The 22,183-nt window shown below is 36.3% G+C and overlaps 1 protein-coding gene across 9 annotated transcripts in view; it reads left to right on the forward strand.

Moving 5' to 3' along the window:
• The window catches only part of DMD (dystrophin), a 2,273,580-nt gene that overhangs the window by 679,972 nt on the left and 1,571,425 nt on the right, over positions 1-22,183 (forward strand). For all 9 annotated transcript variants that reach the window (XM_046672830.1, XM_046672828.1, XM_046672833.1 and 6 more), the window contains exons 3-4: positions 14,350-14,442; positions 15,879-15,956. In XM_046672830.1, coding sequence (XP_046528786.1) covers positions 14,350-14,442; positions 15,879-15,956 — 171 coding nt within the window. The remainder of the gene's footprint in view (positions 1-14,349; positions 14,443-15,878; positions 15,957-22,183) is intronic.

A 22,183-nucleotide genomic window follows, 5' to 3' on the forward strand; every position in this document is an offset into this window, starting at 1 on the left:
TAAATTATCCCTACTTTATTGAAAGAGATTATGAAAGTGTACAAGTAAAATTTATCTAACACTGACCCTGAACAGCATTGTGGTCAAAGAAGCCCAGCTCAAACAGCACTTACAAAGTAGAGCATGGTTAAGAAATTGGACAATAGACTGCCTACATTTGAGTTTGTATCTAACACTTTTTTGCTGTGTGACCTTAGTCAAGTTGCTTATGTTCTCTCTGCCTCAGTTTTGTCATCTGTAAAATGGGAATGATTTTAATTGATGGTTGTGAGAATTAATTAAAATAATCCATGTACAGTGTAAAGAATTGTGGCTGACATAAACTAAGCACTCAATGTTTATTTTTCATGACTTTCTAAAACGTGAGGTTTAATCATAGGAAAGTGCCAATATTCAACCATATTTGACTGCAGAAGTAAAATTTTCATACGGTTCAAGCTATTAAAAGGAAATAGCGGTTAAGCAGTGACAGAAACTCTTATTTAATTATCCTGTCCTATGTGACTTTTGTCCTTTCTGTGTGTCTCCTGTTCCCTTGATTTGGCACTGCCTGTAGGCGGATCCTCCTCATAAGTGTGGAAGAAGGGACGATGAATAGTCTAAGGCTGACTTCCTAGTAGGGAGAGACAGGGAATGATTAGGAAGTGGCTGTGTCTTGTCACATAATTGTCCACACACAATTGCACTGCAGTGTAATTGAGAAATGATAAGAGCGTTCATTTTATAAATAAATTTTACATTTATTAAATAAAGGCATCTTCAGTTGTCCTTTGGCCATAAAGTCTACTTCTACTGGATTTGAAGAAACCTAAATAGCTTTCTCCCTCTGCATTTTGCCTGGAGCTAAGTGCTAATAGTTGGCATTTCTTTAGTGAGTGTGCCCATTGTGTCACAGTATTTTTTGTTTCTTTTTGAAGCATCAGAGTCTTATTTATATGCTTTGAAATGAAGTGCTTCATCTTGCAAACCTTATACTGTGCTTTTTCTGTGACAAAAGCCACTATTGGAATAGAATCTACCCAACCTCCATTTCCATCACGGGCTGTCTCGACCTTAAATCCCATACCTATGTGGTTCAATAGAGAAATTGAGTTTAACTTTCAGAATTTTAAATTTATAGGGGGTATTTAACGGTGGTATAAGAGAATTAGCTATAATCATAGTTTGTTAGGTTTCCACATATTTTAAAATAACTATTTGTGAATTATATTAAAGTTATATCTAGAAATGTAAGATAGGAAATTGCTTGCCATAATTTTACTACTTTTTGTTTTAGAATACCTAGTAATTGAATTAGCACTGACTTATCTAAATTACAGATAAGCAAACTCAGGCCTAGGTTAAGAATTCAGTTTTATTACAAAGCACGTTAAAGATGGACCTGATCAGAAAACAGAACATGATGGCTTTTGGTTAAGCGCACTTTACTTTTGGGTTTATAGTAGACCATTTACAGATAATGACTTGATTTCCATTAACTATTGTTGTGGCTCGTGTTGAAAGTTCTAATGTGCAATCTGGTTGAATCTTTTCTTGTGCACTTAATAGTATAACATACACATTGGGCCCTAGTGATTATGTTTTATAAAGACTTACTGCCAAGTAACTTTTTATATCTGGGGAGATTGTAAAACTACTATATGATCTAACTTAGCTCTTGAGCACTTCTTAGCTCCAAGGAATAACTTGGATTTTTCTTGATTATCTTTGTAGCCCAGATTTTAGTACTGTTCCTGGCATACAGAAGTCTCTAAAAGTATTTGATGCTAAGGAATAATGAATAATATATGTTAATTTTCATCTGTTAAAGCCCATGAAACATTCCACTTCTTTGATACTCCTTTATAGAAGAGGAAGCGCCCTAGTGATGCATTGGGCTCTTTGACATGACATTACCAGTGATAGAAATAACATAAGAGGCATGGAGAGGAACACTTAGGCCTTCATTTATTTCCTGACCTGGGCATCCCTGACATGAATCCCTTGGATCAAAAGGAGTTTGCTTCCCTGTCTAGGGTGTTGAACGTCTTTGGTAAACCCTCTGGGTCCATTCTCCACCTTTCACTTCCCTGGGAGGCTGACCTCTGTGGACTATATCAGCAGACTTCCTTGCCCTCTAGCTTCGAGTTGCATTTGGCTAATGGGAGCATTTACAGGAGATCAGAGGAAGGGAGGCAGGGAGGAAAGGAAGATCAGGGCAATTATTCACTGCAGAATGGCTGCATTCATCACCCAAATATCAAAACTCCTTTCAGATGACCCTCTCAGCTTCCTCTGTGTTCAGGGACCAGTAACCACTCACTTTCTCTTCGTTCCTATGAGTCTAGAAGTGATAATAACACTTCTCTGTTACCAGTTCTGGTGGTTTCTTTATACTCTGCACTCATCTTTGTAAATTGTCCCTTATTGAACTTTCCTCAAGCTACCCAAGCCCTGCTAGGACTCTGGGATCCTCAAAGGAGAGGCCTACTCTCCACCTCCAGATGATGACATTTAACAGGAAGAAGGAAGGAGGGAATGATTTCAGAGTTTGTGGAGCATTTTCTATGCTAGGCAACATTCTGGACACCTTATATTTATTAACCCTTTTAATCCCCATACTAATACTTTGAAGTTGATCCTTTCTTTACTTTGAAGCAAAAATTTCAAGGAGAATTGTAGAAAATATGGATTAGCGGCTTAAAAAATTTGGAATAAATTCATGATAGCCTACACTTATTGAGTGCATCTTAAAACAAAGCACTGCTCTAAGTGCATTTAAATTTTCACGGCACCACAACATAGGTAATAGTACATCCTTGTTTTACAGATGAAAAAGATGAGGCACAGAGAGGTTAAGTTATTTGCTCAATATCAGCTGAAATATGGCAGTGCTAGGATTTGAACCAAGGCATTCTGGATACAGAGAAAGAAATCTTATTCACTTATTCAGCTGTATTATACAACTTGCCTGTGCTTTGTAAAACATATTTCATCAATGCAACTTTCTTCTTTCCAAATTTTCTCTGGTTAAATCTGATGTCTTTCAATCATCAGTTTCCTAAAATGAAATATTAAGCCAGCATTATTTTTTTAATTGAGTTCATAATAGTTTACATCAATGTGAAATTTCAGTTGTACGTTATTTCTTGACTGTCACCACATAAGTGCTCCCCTTCATCCCCTGTGCCCACCCCCAAACCCCCTTCCCCTGGTATCCAATGAACTGTTTTCTTTGTCCATGTGCTTGTTTATATTCCACATATGAGTGAAATCCTCGGGTGTTTGTCTTTCTCAGTCTGGCTTATTTCGCTTAGCATAATTCCCTCCAGGTCCATCCATGTTGTTGCAAATGGGATGATTTTGTCTTTTTTTCTGGCTGAGTAGTATTCCATTGTGTATATATACCACATCTTCTTTATCCAATCATCAGTCGATGGGCACTTGGATTGTTTCCATGTCATGGCTATTGTGAATAGTGCTGCAATGAACATAGGGGTGCATATGTTACTTTGGATTGTTGATTTCAAGTTGTTTGGGTAGATACCCAATAGTGGGATAGCTGGGTCATATGGTTGTTCTATTTTTAGTTTTTAAAGGAATCTCCATATTGTTTTGCATAGTGACTGCACCAGTTTGCTTTCCCACCAGCAGTGTATGAGGGTTCTCGTCTCTCCACACCCTCTCCAACATTTGTTATTTTTAGTCTTAGTGATTATAGCCATTTTAACAGGCATAAGTTGGTATCTTAGTGTAGTTTTGATTTGCATTTCCCTGATGATTAGTGATGTTGAACATCTTTTCATGTGTTTGTTGGCCATCTATATATCTTCTTTGGAAAAATGTCTGTTCATATCCTCTGCCCATCTTTTGATCAGTCTGTTTGTTTTTATTTATTGTTCAGTTGAGTGAGTTGCTTATGTATTAAGGAGATTAGACCTTTGTCACATAGATGATTTGCAAATATTTTCTCCCAATTTGTGGGTTGTCTCTTTGTTTTGATCCTCGTTTCTTTTGCCTTGCAGAAGCTCTTTAGTCTGATGAAATCCCACTTCTTTATTTTTTTCCTTTTGTTTCCTTGTCTGAGAAGACATGGTATTCAAAAAGATCCTTTTAAGTTCGATGTCAAAGAATGTACTACCTGTAGTATCTTCCAGGAGTTTTATGGTTTCAGGACTTATCTTCAAGTCTTTGATCCATTTTGAGTTTATTTTTGTGTATGGCGTGAGATAACGGTCTACTTTCATTCTTTTGCATGTGGCTGTCTAGTTTTCACAACACCATTTATTGAAGAGACTATCTTTTCTCCATTGTATGTTCTTGGCACCTTTGTCAAAGATTAGCTGTCCGTAGATGTGTGTGTGTGTGTTTTTTAAAGATTTTATTTTTTTCCTTTTTCTCCCCAAAGCCCCCCAGTACATAGTTGTATATTCTTCGTTGTGCGTCCTTCTAGTTGTGGCATGTGGCACGCTGCCTCAGCGTGGTTTGATGAGCAGTGCCATGACCGTGCCCAGGATTTGAACCAACAAAACACTGGGCCACCTGCAGCGGAGTTTGCAAACTTAACCACTCGGCCACGGGGCCAGCCCCAGATGTGTGGTTTTATTTCTGGGCTTTCAGCTCTGTTCCATTGATCTGTGTGCTTGTTTTTGTACCAGTATCATGCTGTTTTGATCACTATGGCTTTGTACTACATTTTGAAGTCAGGGATTGTGATGCCTCCAGCTTTGTTCTTTCTTCTCAGTATTGCTTTAGCAATTCGGCGTCTTTGGTTGCCCCGTATGAATTTTAGGATTCTTTGTTCTATTTCCATGAAGAATGTCATGGAGATTCTGATTGGGATTGCATTGAATCTGTAGATTGCTTTGTGTAATATGGACATTTTAGCTGTGTTTATTATTTCAATCCATGTGCATTGAATCTCTTTCCATCTCTGTATGTCATCATCTGTTTCTTTCAGTAATGTCTCATACTTTTCATTGGATAAGTCCTTCTCCTCCTTGGTTAAATTTATTCCTGTGTACTTTATTCTTTTAGTTGCGATTGTAAATGGCCTTGTATTCTTGAGTTCTCTTTCTGTAAGTTCGTTATTAGAGTATAAAAACGCAATAGATTTTTGTAAGTTGATTTTGTACCCTGAAACTTCACTGTAGTTGTTAATTATTTCTTGTTTTCCAATGGATTCTTTAGGGTTTTCTATATATAAGATCATGTCATCTACAAACAGTGAGAGTTTCACTTCTTCACTCCCTATTTGGATTCCTTTTATTCCTTTGTCTTGCCTAATTGCTCTGGCCAAAATCTCCAGTACTACGTTGAATAAGAGTGGTGATAGTGGGCATCCTTGTCTTCTTCCTGTTCTCAGAGGGATGGTGGTTCAGTTTTTGCCCATTGAGGATGATGTTGGCTGTGGTTTTGTCATATATGGCCTTTATTATGTTGAGGTAATTTCCTTCTATCCACATTTTGCTAAGAGTTTTTAGCATAAATGGCTGTTGGATCTTGTCAAATGCTTTCTCTGCATCTATTGAGATGATCATGTGGTTTTTCTTCTTCAATTTGTTGACGTGGTGTATTTTGTTGATTGATCTGCGGAAGTTGAACCATCCCTGTGTCCCTGATATAAATCCCACTTGATCATGATATATGATCCTTTTGCTATATTGCTGTATTCAGGTTGCCAATATTTTGCTGAGGATTTTTACATCTATGTTCATCAGCGATATTGGCCTGTAGTTTTCCTTTATTTTGTTGTCCTTGTCAGGCTTTGGTATCAGAGTGATGTGGGTCTTGTAAAATGTGTTAGGAAGTGTTCCATCTTCCTTATTTTCTTGGAATAGCTTGAGAAGGTAGGCATTAAATCCTCTGAAAGTTTGGTAGAATTTCCCAGGGAAGCCATCTGGTCCTGGGCTTTTATTCTTTGTGACACTTTTGATTACAGTGTCAATCTGTTTACTCGTGATTGGTCTATTCGGATTATTTGTTTCTTCTTGATTCAGTTTTGGGAGGTTATAAGAGTCTAAGAATTTTTCCATGTCCTCTAGATTATCCAATTTGTTGGCATAAAGATTTTCATAGTATTCTCTTATAATCCATTGTATTTCTGTGGTATCTGTTGTTATTTATCCTCTTTCATTTCTAATTTTGTTTATATGAGCTTTCTCTCTTTTTTTCTTTGTAGTTCTGGCTAGGAGATTGTCTATTTTATTTATCCTTTCAAAGAACCAGCTCTGTGTTTCATTGATCCTTTCTACTGCCTTTTTTGTTTCAATAGCATTTATTTCTGCTCTGATTTTTATTATTTCTCTCCTGCTGACTTTAGGCTTTGTTCTTCATTTTCTAATTCAGTTAGGTGTAATTTGAGATTGCTTATTTGGGATTTTTCTTGTTTGTTAAGGTGAACCTGTATTGTGATGAATTTTCCTCTTAATACAGCTTTTGCTGCATCCCATATGACTAGGCATGGTATGTTTTCATTTTCATTTGTCTCCAGATATGTTTTGATTTCTCCTTTAATTTCTTCAATGATCCATTGCTTGTTCAATAGTATGTTGTTTAGTCTCCACATTTTTGTCACTTTCTCAGCCTTTTTCTTGTAATTAATTTCTAGCTTTATAGCATTGTGATCGGAAATGATGCTTGCTATTATTTCGATTTTCTTAAATTTGTCGAGGCTTGCCTTGTTTCCCAACATATGATCTATCCTTGAGAATGTTCCATGTGCACTTGAGAAGAATGTGTATTCTGCTGTTTTGGGGTGGAGTGTTCTATATATGTCTATTAAGTCAAACTGGTTTAGCTTTTCATTTAATTCCACTGTTTCCTTGTTGATTTTCTCTCTGGATGATCTATCCATTGATGTGAGTGGACTGTTGAGATCCCCTACTATTATTGTGTTATTATTAATATCTTCTTTTAGCTTTGTTAATAGTCACTTTATGAACTTGGGTGCTCCTGTGTTGGGTGCATAGATATTTATAAGTGTTATTTCTTCTTGATGGAGTGTCCCTTTGATCATTATATACTGCCCCTCTTTGTCCATCTTTAAGTGTCTTATCCTGAAGTCTACTTTGTCGGTATAAGTATTGCAACACGCTTTCTTTTGTTTGCCATTAGCTTGGAGTATTGTCTCCTGTCCCTTCACTCTGAGCCTGTGTTTGTCATTGGAGCTGAGATGTGTTTCCTGAAGGTAGCATATTGTTGGGTCCTAGTCTTCAATTCATCTTGCCACTCTGTGTCTTTTTATTGGAGAATTCAATCCATTTAAGTTTAGGGTGATTATCAATACATGAGGGCTTACTGCTGCCATTTTATCACTCATTTTCTGGTTCTCCTGCATTTCCTTTGTTTCTCATCCTGTGTGTTTGAGTCTACCCATTGAATTATGTAGTTTTTTATGATGTGTTTCTTTGTTTTCTCCTTTATTATTTGTGTCTCTGTTCTTCTTTTTTGTTTAGTGGTTACTGTGAGGTTTGTATTCAGAATCTCATGTGTAAGATAGTCCATTTTCTGATGGCCTCTTATTTCCTTATTCTAAACCGATTCAGTCCCTTTCCTCCTCCCCTCCTAAGTTGTTTTTCTCACATCTTATTCCATCTTGTGTTGTGAGTTTGTGGTTAAAATAACAAGATTATCTTTGTTTTTGGTGTTTTCCTTCCCTTTACTTTTTTTTTTTTGAGGAAGATTAGCCCTGAGCTAACATCCGCTGCCAATCCTCCTCTTTTTTGCTGAGGAAGACTGTCCCTGAGCTAACATCTGTGCCTGTCTTCCTCTACTTTATACGTGGGATGCCTGCCAAAGCATGGCTTTGCCAAGTGGTGCCATGTCTGCACCCGGGATCTGAACCAGTAAACCCTGGGCCACCGAAGCGGAACGTGCGAACTTAACCACTGCACCACCAGGGTGGCCCCATCCTTCCCTTTACTTTTAATGCCTCACTTGAGTATTTGCTATCCTCTTCTGATTCTGTCTACCTATTTACCTCCTTACTCCATGCTTTGTAACCCTTTTCTCCCTGTTTTTTTTTTTTTTTTCTGGTATGAGGGCCTTCTTGAGGATTTCTTGTGGGGTGGGGGGGTCTTGTGGCTATGAACCCCCTTAGCTTTTGTTTATCTGGGAAAGTTTTTATTTCTCCATTGTATCTGAAGGATATTTTTGCTGGATAGAGTATTCTTGACTGAAAATTTTTGTCTTTCAAAGATTTGAATATGTCATTCCAGTCTCTCCTAGCCTGTAAGGTTTCTGCAGAGAAGTCCACTGAAAGCCTGATAGGGGTTCCTTTGTAGGGTATTTTCTTCTGCCTTGCTGCCCTTAGTATTCTTTCTTTGTCATTCATTTTTGCCAGTTTTACTACTATATGCTTTGCAGTAGGTCTTTTTGCATTGACATATGTAGGAGATCTGGAAACCTCTTCTACATGGATTTCCATCTCCTTCCCTAGGTTTGGGAAGTTCTCTGGTATTATTTCTTTAAACAAGCTTTCTGCTCCATTCTCCTTCTCTTCTCCCTCTTTAATACCTATAATTCTTATGTTGAATTTCCTAATTGACTTAGATATTTCTTGGAGACTTTCTTCATTTCCTTTTAGTCTTAGTTCTCTCTCCTCCTCAGTCTGGAACATTTCAACATGTCTATCTTTGATTATGCTGCTATGCTCCTCTATGATGTCAACTTGAATGTTCAGGGACTCCTTATTGTGTTTTAGTTCTTCCATTGTGTCTTTCATCTCTAATATTTCTGATCAATTCTTCTTTATAGTTTCAATCTCTTTTGTGAAGTAGCTGCTGAACTTGTTGAATTGTTTCTCTACATTCTCTTTTACCTCATTAAGTTTTCTGATGATAGGTATTTTGAATTCATTGTCATTTAGATGACATATTTCTGTGGCCTCAGTACTGAATTCTGGGTACTTGTTTTCTCTCTGGTCTGGAGAGTTTATATAATGTTTGATATTTCTAGAGGGGGTGGTTTTGTTTTTATGTATCCTGGTATTATTTGGTTGCGTTTACCTCCTATTGCCACTTGGCGGGGGTCAAATGCCACGTATTCTGAACCCTCTGCCTTCAGCCGAGATCCCTGGCAGTGTAGCCACCCTGGGCAGGTGGGGGGAGGGGTGATTTCTCATGTGTGCTCTTGGGGTTTTCTTGCTCTGTTCTCACTATCTGCTCTCCTGTGATGTTGGCTTAATGATGTCACCCCCTGCAAAAGCTCTTGCTCTGGTCAAGGTCTTCCCTCTAGGCTGCAAGGGCCCTCTGGGATCCATGATGTTCCCATGAACATACATCTCCTCACCCATTCCTTCCATCTCGGAGTCCTCCTGCTGTCCCCGATTGCAGTCTTTAGGGGAGGGAGTGAAGTTTTCTGTTACCTCATTCCGCCTGCTCCAAGGGGTGCTGCAGCCTCTCCACCTGCATCATATGGCTGCATGTGTTTGGATGTCCTTTTTTGGAGTATGGATTTTTTTTGTTGTATTTTGGAGGGGGAAGATTAACTCCACCATGATGCTGACGTCACTCTCTCTCCCTCTTTTTTTTTAAGTATACTTTTTGGTGAGGAAGATTGGCCCAGAGCTAACAACTGTTGCCAATCTTCCTCATTCTTTTTTCTTTTCACCCCAAGTCCCAAGTACATAGTTGTATATGCTAGTTGTAGTTCATTCCAGTTCTTCTATGTGGGATGCCGCCACAGCATGGCTTGATGAGTGGTGCATAGGTCTGTGCCCAGGATCTGAACTGGCAAACCACAGGCCACCAAAGCAAAGCCCACAAATTTAACCACTTGGCCACAGGCCCAGCCCCCTTCTTCTGTTTTTAAGAGACTCCTTTCAAGGAAAAACTAATCTATGGTACTAAAAGTCAGTATAGTGGTCATCATTGAAGGGGCTATTACACAGAAGCGGGTGTGAGGAAGCTCCTAGGATGCTGGTAATATTCTCTCTCTCCATCTGGGTGCTAATAACATGAATATATTCAGAGTATGAATATTCATTGAGCTAACACTTAACATATGTGTATTTCCTGTATGTATATTATACCTCAATAAAATTCTCTTATAAAATACTTTTTACAATTCATACTTAAGAAAACAATCATCTATGAAAAGTGCCTATTTATACTACAGTGGGTTGCATTATTTTTATGGGAGCTGATCAGCAGCATTCACCAATAAGTTCTGAATCAATTTTGCCCTCCTTTTTGGTGTTTACAGTATTTAAAGATTTGTAATCACAGGGAAGTATCTTGACTTTCTGAGCAAGAGAGATGTCCAGAGGCTGACCTTTCTGTAGCCCGAAGGCCATGCTAAGTTACTCCTGTGCTCTTTACCTTTTCTTAGAACATTGTATTGATCTCTCTGTATTTTCAGGTTGAAAGATGGGCACAACTCTGAAGTTAGAAGCTATTTAAATATTTTCACAAATTCATTTCTGCCCCCTTCTCAGTTGTTTTCTCTTTATAAAGTTTTTTCACTTTGTTTATGCCACTTACCAATCAACTTGTCTGAATTTCTTTTTGAGCATTGTTTATATAAAGATATAAAGAAATTCTGGATTTCTTTATATCATACTGACAGTGATCTGAAAGGATTACTGTTTCATTTTATGGTCCGTTCATCTTCTTATTTGGGTTATCAAGGAAGAAGACACTATGTAAGTGAATACAGGAAATTGCTGAGTAATATCAAAAGGTCAAGCTTTAAAGAAAATATTAGTCATAAAAGAGATTGAGGACAGAGAGCCAAAGGGTCGTATGGCCCAAAGAGGGTTTAATGTTTTGTGTGTATGAAAAATAAATTTCATACACTTGAAAAGGAAGCTATTAAAGATAGGACTTCTAAGGAAATATTACTGTTTTCATGACATAAATGTCACTTACAATAAAAAGACATGGTTGATGTAGAAGAAGTGGGAGGAAAACAAAAGGTTTAATTAAAAGTAATCAGAAGAACAAGAAAAAAGAGAAAGAGCTTGAAGCCTCTGAATATTTCCCCTATGCCATCCACATTTACCGGTATTAGTAATTGAATATGGAATAACATCTTCCCTCTTTGACTTTCAGTTTTACGGGGGTACCAAACTAAGAGATACAGAACACATTATATGTGAGATATGCATTTTCTAGTAGATCCAATAATGTATCATAATTGTATTGATATCTAGAATTTGGTGAAAGAAAGAGAAGTCAAGGGATAATAGAATATAACAGAAAAATAATCCTATATTTATTGAGTGCCTACCATTTGCCAAGTCTATATAATATACCTACACTGATTCATTTAAATCTCAGAGAAATAATCTGAGGTATTATTTCAATTTCCATTTTACTAATGAGTAAATCGTGCCTCAGAAAGGCCAAGTCACAAATCACCGAGATAGCACAGCTAGTGAATAGGAGACTTGAGTTTAAAAGTGAGCTATTTTTGCCTCTGAAATATGCTCTACTTTTGCTACATCATATCTATAATGCTATGGAATGAAGAGTTGAATCTAGGAAAGAAATGAAAACCATCCAAAAGAAATTCAATGTTTTGCTTTCCATGGGGTATTCAAACTACAGGAGGAATAAGACTGAGCACCCGAGGATCCATCAAGTTACAGGCAAAACATTGTACGTTTCATTGAACATCACTTTAATTAGACCGTAGGAGGGGGAATATCACTCAAAAGTGCTTGAAATTACTTTTAAATTAAAACAAACATTAAGAGAGAAATGCAAAATCTCCATGAATTCTTAATATAAAACATATGTAAATTCATTCAATCTCACCTGCTGGAAGGATGCTTTGGTGGAACATTCTGAGAAGCACTCTATTAGAGAATGTGGTGGATATAACAAATAGAAATTGGATTTCAATTGTGATCTTTTAATATATTATTGATTCATGAGTTTTGGAAATTATCTATGACACCAGGAGCTGTCTTTTTCTCTATCACCTCATTGCTTTCTAGGCACTCCAACTAAATCTGCCTGGTGGCCTCTGACTAGCCTACAATCCTTCACTGTCTCTCCATTTTGTTTGATTCCAGTTTAAAAGGGAGAATTATAAAATACCCTGGTCTGTGTGTATAAGTTTGGATCAAAGCAAGATCCTGTTTGCCTTGTCGACTTCTGTCTAGACTCCTTTCCCCAAAGCACAAGCTTTCTATAGTCCTCGTGTTTTGGATGCTAGATGATCCCTCTGGCCTTGGGGTTCATGCTTTATTCTGTGCCCCAAGACTTACCCCTTTCCTAGTCTCTGCTCTTCTTCTTGAATGAATATTTTGCCACCCACAGCTTTCCTGGTTTGACAGACATTGTTGTCTATCTATCTAGATAAATTGTTTTCATAAGAACAGGTATCTCTGTCAGCTAACTATATTTTATTTTCTTCAAAGCTTGACACATTTCAGTGTGCAATATTCTTTTGGTCGATAAGTTTAGAAGCCACACACTTCTCAAATGCATCTGTAAAATTTTGCTCCTGAAAAAATTCCAACATTTTCAAGCCACTGTAGAACTTCAACCACTTTGAAAATAAAACCTTAATACAATCCCCCAAATGCCAAGTTATTACAGGTTATATATGTGGTTCTCGACAAAATTATTATGAAGTATACATTCATTTTCTTTACTCATTAGTAGAAAGCTTTCCTTAAAGTTTCATAAAAACTGCACTGTTTTTTTAAGATTTACTTATACATTATGAGTAGTAAAGTTGCTTTTTAAAAATCCCAGCATGTTAGTGTTTTATGTTGTGTTCTTTTTGTCTTGAAATTTTTAAACAGAACTATTTGAGTAGAAATTCTAAAGAATAACTTGTAGTTATCTTTGTTAAAGGACATAGTATGTAGCTTGATTACCAATGCTGGGCATAAAAGGGCTGGTGGACTTCTTGCAGGGGTCAGTGTTCTCATTAAGTGAAACATCTGGGCATTAACAGGACTTGTCATTGACATGGCTCCCTGGCTGTAGGGAGAGCCTGAATTCTATGTCTTCAATCTTAGAGGCTTCAGGAATGTCTTTGCCTGTAAACCAGGGCTGTTCTTGATTTTCTTGACCTGTGTAAGATTCAAAGTTTGTGTGTGATCGAAGGAGTGGATGAAAAGAGCCCAATCACCTGTAGGTCCATGTTAGGCCCACCATCTGACATTTTGGGGAAAGGATTTCCTGATCCCCAGGCTATGGGACTTCCCACAGATGTGTGCTCCTGGGTCCCTTTTACTGCTTCTGTGTAATATTCCTTTTAGGAATATTTGTTTTCCCTGCTGGACTCAAAGTTCCACAAGGGCTGGGGTCATGTCCATCTGATTTACTATTGTATACTCCAGCACCCAGCTCAGGTTTATTGGTGCTCAATAAACACCTGTCACTGATAAATTATGACTTTCTAGATAGCTTGGGAGATAAAAAGAGTTGTGAATTATTTCATATGAAGGGATTATAGGCTTTAAACCAGAAAAAGAAAATATTTGGGGGCATGACAGAAGAAATAAAATATTTGAAAGATAATCAAATGGAAGGAGGAAAAGGCCAAGGAAGCAGCACAATAAAATAGAAAAAACAAGGCCCCCAGGAGTAAGACAGATCTGGGCTAAAATCTTGGCTTTACCACCTTCTGGTTTTGTGACAAAGGATCATGTGTTCAACCTCTTCATCTCATCTGTACGATAAGTATATTAATACTAACCTCACAGAAATGTCACAAAGATTATAAGATCCACTCATTTAGTAGAGTGTTTCTCATGAGTAGTTACTCAAAAAGTGTTAGATGTGATTAGTGGCTATTATTTTTCCTCAGTATGATTCTCAAGGAAAAAACTGAAAAAAACAGATGAAAAGTTTCACGGGCCTATTTCAACTCAATTTAAATCAGACCTTTCTAAAATTTGTGCCATCCATATGAGAATGGGTCATTCTGAGGCAGCATGCAAAATGTATATGCAGAGAAAGTGTGTCTTATGGGTGAAGGATGGTGAACCTTCTATGATTATGCATTATATTTCCAAGTAAACCAAACAGTTAAATTTTATGCACCTACCCAGGGCAAATTGTCTGCGGTCTTTGTGTGATTCTCTCCATACACCCAACTGCCTGATAACTTAAACATTTTTTCTTTCCTTCATAGAATCACCATTCAAAAAGTTGAGTTAGTTAGATGAATTAGGCTATAGATCTCCAACTCTTGTTTTTTTAAAAAACAATTTAAATAGATATGACCTAATGATGATATATTGCTTTTTGGTTTTTGTTTTTTACTTTTATCCATCACCCTTGGCAAATTAAGAATTAGGTACATTAAATATTCTTAAACATAGCTTTAAATTTTAAGGGCATAATCATGGAAATGGATCACTGGAAGTGTGCTTTGTTTAATTGGATATATTTTGTATTTCAGTTTGGGAAGCAGCATATAGAGAACCTCTTCAGTGACCTACAGGATGGGAGACGCCTCCTAGACCTTCTCGAAGGCCTGACAGGGCAACAACTGGTACGTAAGTGATGAAGTTCACATTAGCAGTAAAATTGCAGACCAGAAACAAACTCAGCATAGTTTTATGAGATCTAGTAAAATTCAATAATTTATGAATTACTGATTTAACTAGAAATACAAGACCTATTCCTAAATAAAATAATCTCACAACAGTGTTTTCATTTTGGTCTATTTCTATCATACGCAGAACAAGACGATGAAAATTCTAAGTAATATAAGTTAATTAATAGATATTTGCTTTTAATATTTGGTATCTTTGTCATTGAATATATTTTTATAAAGTTTTTTATACAGAATGACTTTTTAAGTTTTATTTTTTATTGTGATAAGAACATTTAATATGAGATATATAAAATGGGGAGTTGCTGTTCAACAGGTATAAAGTTTCAGTTATGCAACATGAATAAATTTCTGCGATCTGCTGTACAACTTTGTGCCTATAGTTAACAGTACTTTACTGTACACTTAAAAACTTTATTAAGAGGGTAGATCTCATTTTAGGAGTAAATACAGCAGCATCATAATGGTGGAATTTCTAAAACTCCACAACTGAATAAATGAATTAATCCTTATATTGTAATGAACTAGGCAAATGTCAGCTTAAAAATTACGGGACAAGAGGGGCTGGCTTGGTGGCATAGTAGTTAAGTTCACACACTCCACTTTGGTGACCTGGGGTTCATAGGTTCGGATCCTGGGTGTGGACCTAGCACCACTTATCAAGCCATGTTGTGGTGGTGTATCACATAAAATAAAGGAAGATTGGCACAGATGTTAGCTCAGCAACAATCTTCCTCAAGCCAAAAGAGGAAGATTGGCAACAGATGTTAGCTCAGGGCCAATCTTCCTCACCAAAAAAAAAAGAAAGAAAAGAAAAGAAGAAAATTACAGGACAAGATATGACCTTTGGTATTGAAAGTGAGGCTTAGAGAACCAAAGATGATTAAGGTTTTGAGCTTCAGTGACTAAGACAATTAAGGCAATATTCACAGAAATAGTTTCCTATAACACTATTTGGCATTACTATGTAATTTTGCTAGGCTTAAATCTCTATTAAATTTTCCTAAAAAGTGTGGACATTAACTCACTTATCTATCCTACTAGCAGATGTCCTTGTGCATGCTGATGTTTCTCTTGGTGGTCATGCAGTTATTCCCAACTGGGCAGCAGAATGAAGGGGAGGTTGTAACCTAAATAGCTTTTGTGAAGAAAAAAATGCTAACATTCTTCTTGAGGACTGATCGAGTCATGTTAGGAAAGTCCTATAACGAGGACAGTTAGCCCAAAGCAGTTAAATTCATTATTTTTAAGGCGTCACAGCCTATGTTCATTTAAAATATTCAAACTTTGAAGTAAACATATAAATTGTTTCATTTCTAGTAGATTGTTGCTTTCTCTGCTTGGCAGTAAACATTGTTTCATTTTGTTTTCAGCCAAAAGAAAAAGGATCCACAAGAGTTCATGCCCTGAACAATGTCAACAAGGCACTGCGAGTCTTGCAGAAAAATAATGTAAGTGGAGACCTGGACAGAGTCTGAATACTGTGAGACAGCATGCTTAATGTTTGAATGAAGGCTTTGGTCCAAAATGCAGGGAAAACATCTGAAGTTTTCTCGTAAATCAAAACAGTTTTTCTTAACAGCACATGTTCTAGTTCATGTGCATCTGCTTGCGGTTAATGTGATTTGGGAAGTAAATGCATGCAGCCACTGGGGCCAGGGAAAGGCGTGACCCAGGCCTGATAGGCTCCTCTGTGCTGTTTTCAGATTTTACGTGATGCTGTTATGTTTGGTGGACACGTTCAGTTCTCTGGTGAACTCAGTTCCACATAGCAGTGTTTCCATGCAACAAATGGCTTTTACTAGGCTGAATAGTATTTTTTATGTATAAAGTGCGTTCACACATGTTGATAAAATTTGTTTGAATTAAGACATTTGTTAGACACCACATCCAAGTATGAAAGTTACACAGAAAAATCACTATTTCAACTCAGGGTAAGAGCTGCTAATTTGTTTTCTATTCCCATGTTTGATTTAGTTTAACTAGATGAAAGGATACATGTGGTATTAGAAAAAGTCGACAATCATACCTAAACAAGTGTGTAGATTAAAGGAACTCTTGTCTCCTCAAAGTGACTTTGAGATTCCTCCCCTCTATCATGACATTGGAGGCGGTCCGCCTTTCCTATTAACTTCCGACAATCTTTCTAATCGACCAATACATTTACCAGGCACTTTTAGTAGCTTCCTAATTACATTACATCTCTCTCTCAAGGATAAATTCAAATAAGTTGATCACATACTCTTAAAATAACCATAATCAGTGATAGATTAGTAATAATGTATACTCCCCCAAATGTTGCTCAGCTTGTCTGGCAGGGAGAGGACATCACAGGGAAATGGAAGTGAAGGCTGTGCAGCAATTGGTTGATTTTATGAATTTCGACTTATTGTCATATTTAGCCTATGAAAATTATTTTATAGAAACATCATATATTTTTATTATTTTATGAAGTGATTAACTCTATATTTTCACATTTTATGCAGCCAGAATAAGAGAGTCTATAGAATGTTTGCCTCATTATTAATCTGATAGAACCTTTTGAAAGATCAGTATCATATACATTAAGAAAATTGTTTAAAGATATTGGGAACTTACACAAAGAAAATGTCTTTTTAAGTATCAATTCCTCATATGACATTATGAAATATAAAAACAAGGAAAACAGCAGAAAATTCAAAGAATTACTAGATTCAATCTATTTGATGTAGTTGATCTCATTCCACCAAGAAAATGTCATATTAAAAAATGTCCTCTAAAATAGTAGATTAATGTAGCCATAGATTTTGTTTGATAAGAGTTTTTTTTCACATACTGATTATAGATTATGAATTTACAGGGTTTCCTCTGCATATTACAATTATTAACCTCACAGTTTTTAATATAGGCCCAGAAGAAATTCTGGCAATAAAACCAGAGAAACCATAAAAGAAAATCTCTATGACTTTAGGATACCCAAATATTTCTTAGATGTGAAACCAAAGACATGATTCGAACAGAGAAAAATTAACTTGAACGCCATCAAAATTATGACTTGCTCCTCTGTTCTGGATTTGAGTCCTTTGTTTGTTTGTTTTAGGTATTGCAAATATAATTTCTTTCTCTGTTGATTACATTTTTACTGACTCAATGGTATATTTTGATAAAGAGAACTTCTTCATCTCTATGTAGGTCATTTCCATAGACTCACTTTATAATTTTGTGTCCTGTTTAAGAAATAGCTGCCTGCCCAAAGTCATTATGATATTACGTTTTGTTGTCATCTGTATAAACTCTATTATTTCACCACTTGAATTCGGGTCTATATTTCACCTGGAATTGATTATTTTATATAGTGTGAGGAATGGGTTAAGATTCAGTTTCTTTTTGTCATTTGGAATCTAGTTGCCATAAGACCATGTGTTTAAAAGAATGTTGCTTACCCATTTCTCTCCAATACTAGGTATGTCATAAAAATTTGGCAGTACATACGTCGTTCTGTTTCTGGACTTAAATTCACTTTCATTGTTCTATTTGTGTATACGTGCACAAATATCACGCCCCATGGATTACTGCAGTTTTATAATACATCTTGGTATCTGGTGAACTTAAGTTATCCCACTTTTTTCTTGTTCAATATTTTCTTACCTATATCAACCCTTTGTATTTCTATGTTCATTTTATAATCATCTTTTTAATTTCTACATAAATTGTGTTTCAAATATGATCAACATTAAGTAAAATCTATAGAGCACTTTAGGAAGAATTCACACCTTTATACTACTGAGTATATAAGTTTCTGCTATGATTTTCTTCTACAGTTTATTTTTTTTTTTAATTTTAGGCTTTACAGAATGAGAAAAAATCCATTAGAACAAAATGGGCAACAAACTTAAGCAAGAACTTCACCAAAGTGAATGTTCAGAAGTTCCAGAATAATATTAAAAAGTGTTCAACCTCAGCAGTAATTGGGAAAATTTAAATTAAAACTGCAATGAAATACCAATGCAAACTAACAAAAAATGTCTGAAATTAGAAAGACTCATAATACCAAGTGTACATGAGGGTATGGAATAACTTGAATTCTGATAACTAACTGGTGGAAATGTAATTCATATAATGATTGAAAATAGTTTGGCATTATATACTAAATATGATGAAAATGCACAATTTTATGACCCAACAATTTCATTCTTTGTCATATAACCATTTCAATGTTTGCCAAATGTGTATACACACACACGCATGTGCACACACACACACACACACACACACATATATATTTGAGAATGTTCATAGCAGCTTAATTTGTAATAGCCAAAACAAGAATGAAAATCAACAAATAATAGTTACACGCAATAAACAAGATGGATCAATTTCCTGAAAGAAATTTGAGCAAAAGAAGTGAGACACAAAAATATACCTACTGTAATTTCTTTTAATTAAACTTCAAAAACAGGCAAAATACTTCCATAGGTTTCAAAGTCAGGAGAGTGGTTCAATTTTGGAATGCATGATGGAATCTTTGGAGTTGTTGAAGATATTCCATATTTTGACCTGGTGGTTGTCACACAGGTGCATTTGCTTTGAGAAAATTTATCAAGCTGTACACTGAAGAACACTTTTCTGTATGTACGCTATAGTTCAAATTTTTTTAAAAGTTAAAAAAGAGGAACTTATGAAGGGAAAGTAAACCTGATCTTACAACCTCCCAAACTCCAAATGATAGTCATATTTTTATCAATCTGACCATAGACCATGTATTTTATCATGAAATTGGTTAATGAAATGTGATAAGCAAATGTACAAAATTAGAATGTGATTAACGCAGTTTATGGATCTTTTCTCTTAAGGTTGTATTTCTTACTGAAAATAGAAAACCTTGAGAACCTTCCAATGTTTTATAAGAGTAGGACCACAAAATGAAGGTTCAGTTTAAGAAGGAGCCCTTCAAGGCAGATTTCCACAATGCTCCCTTCTGAGCCAGGGCCTTAATGGGGAATGGCTTACAACTTAGGTCTCTGTATTAAAGGACAGAATCTCAAGTAAAACATTCTCAAGTGGAAACCAAAACCCAGAGGGAAATAATCTTTACCTGAGTTAGCCCCAGGCAGAAAGATATAGAATACAAATACTCAAAAGTAAATTTATTATCATTTTATATTTCTCCATTATTTTGTGATAAAAGAAAGTACAAAAGAAATGGAAAATATTCCAAGGGACATGTTTGGTAGTCTCTGATTATTGCCATAAACAATAAACACACAATTAAATCAAAGAGACTGTTCAAGAGCAGGATTTTTTTTAAAGATGGGCTTGGTTGTTCTATATGAGATGACTAAATGAGCCTGGGGCAGGATATAAATAAATCAGCATATTAAATAAAATAGTAGATAGGACTATTTCAAATTTCCTTTTAAAAGTCACAAATTATCAAATCAGGATGAACTATAGGAGGCATTGATTGGTGATTTTGAGTAATCTCATCTCAAAGAGAATAATGTTAGTATATTTCCACTCAACACATTATTTACTGAGTGTCTACTATATGTCAGGTTGTATTCTAGGTGGTAGGGGCACTGCAGTTAGTGATTGGAACAAACATAATCCTTTACGTCGTGGAGTTTACAGTGACATACCAGGGGACATGAAATATGTATAACATATGTAGTGATAGCTAAGTGAATGAAGAAGAAATAAACAGAATAGGGGGTGTGGGAAGCCCTTTTGGTTAAGTTGTCATATAGGTAGAGACTGGGAGGAAGTGAGGGAGGGAGCCATGGGATTATCTATAGGAAAATGTCCAGGCAAAGGGATAAAAAGACCTTGAGGGGAAAAAGCTTTTGGAAATAGGACTCAGTAGGTAGAGAGGACTGAGTGTGGGAAAAAATGTAGTAGAGAAGAGGATCGGAGAGATAGTGGGGTGGTGCTGGGAAGGGGAAAACCTGAGGAGCCATGGTTAGGGTTTGAATTTAGTTCTGAATGAGATGACAATGACTAACAACAAAAATGGCAATTATCAATTAAACAGGTAATAAAACAAGTTCTGTTCAAAATCAGAGATAGAAATACTAGTAAAGAAACATAAGTATTTAAAATACCATTTTTTTATCTAAGAAAGTTATAATCAATAATTAAAACGTAATACAACTAGCTGCATAATGGAAATACTGCTAAAACCACAAATAAAAAATGATGGAAATATATTTTTATTCAGAGCCTTTACTTTCCCATTGGCAGATTACAACACATTTCACAGCCAAAAGAATTGAGAATACAAATAACATAAATAAACAGTAGATTTAACAGTGATCTTCTGCCCATTAACACTCCAAAGCATAGATGATTCTATAAAGTATGTGTGCATTATATATAAACTTCCTCTCTCATAAAGTTGGATTTTCAAGAAAAAAAGTAGTTTATAATTTCATTTAAATGAACCAAATCCAAATCTGAGCTTTCAAACAGGCATTCAGAAAATTCTAACTTTGTCGTTATTAGGAATCTTCTTCCCTATCCCTAGGGAATGGCTAGAGATCATTAGACCTATGTGTTGGCTTTCATAGGCAAGGAAAAAGCCTTTCGTCTACAGTCCACTGAAGTATCCACTGATACAGTCACCATCCACAGTCCAAGTCATATCGTTGAGCCAAGTGTGTCATTAACATTCCTGGTATGAAACAGAAAGCTTATACAAAGACAAAGTTGAGGAGACTGTAATGAAGAGAATATATAAAGAAGTGTGGGCAGGATTAAAGGAACTAACAATGAATGGTGAAGCACCCAGGGACTAACACGAGTTAATAGCCTTTACTACCTCTAAACCTAAAGAGACAAGGGGAGAGACCTGTTACCTTAAACCCGTGAAAGCTCTAACCTTGGGAGAGGGTCCACTGGACAGCAACTGCCACCATATGTACCTAAAAAGTGCAGTTACTCTCAAATTCTGTCCTGCTGGGGGTGTTGGGAGAAGATCCCTACCTTAGACTCTCTATCCAATCCTCTAATATTCTGCCAGTGCTACTCATTGGTTGAACCCAACCAGAAGCCAGAAGGTAAGAGATCCCAGGTGATGGAATCATCTCATAGTAGACGGGTCATCTCAACCAAAGAAGGGATGAAGAACATGGGAGGGGGCACAGACAGAGAAAACCCAGCATTCTAGGTATCTCCATTTTTTTTCTGGTCGAAAGGGGACATGGGAATCTCTACATTGACAGCCCTCATGTTGGCTAGCACCCAACCTTGTTGAGTGTACCAGGAAGCCGTTTACTTTTGAGGCCATACCATCTCCTGCACTTGCTGACAGGGAGTAGAGGTAGTTTCTGGCTAGTTTTGGAACAGGTGATATCACACTCCTTCCTATGCTTCTGGGAAACACCAGAGTAAGAAGAGAAAGACAGACTAAGAGTTATTTCCAGCTTCTGCCCTGCTATACAAACTTACTAAAGGCATAGGAGAAGACAAATATTTAAAAATGTTTGTGCCATATGTATAAAAAAAGATAATATATTAGGATGCAGTGAAAATGTCATTAGGCACATAACAAAGAGCTTTTACAGTGCATACTTTGTGATAATAATAACACCAGAAACTATTAGTACTTTAAAAAATTCAATTTGATTAATTAAAAATGTATAAGAAACCAAGAGTAAAATCCACACGTGTAGGAAAAAGTATTCCATGGAAAACCCATGAG

The sequence above is a fragment of the Equus quagga genome, chromosome 10, assembly GCF_021613505.1.
Source record: "Equus quagga isolate Etosha38 chromosome 10, UCLA_HA_Equagga_1.0, whole genome shotgun sequence".
Lineage (NCBI taxonomy): Eukaryota > Metazoa > Chordata > Mammalia > Perissodactyla > Equidae > Equus > Equus quagga.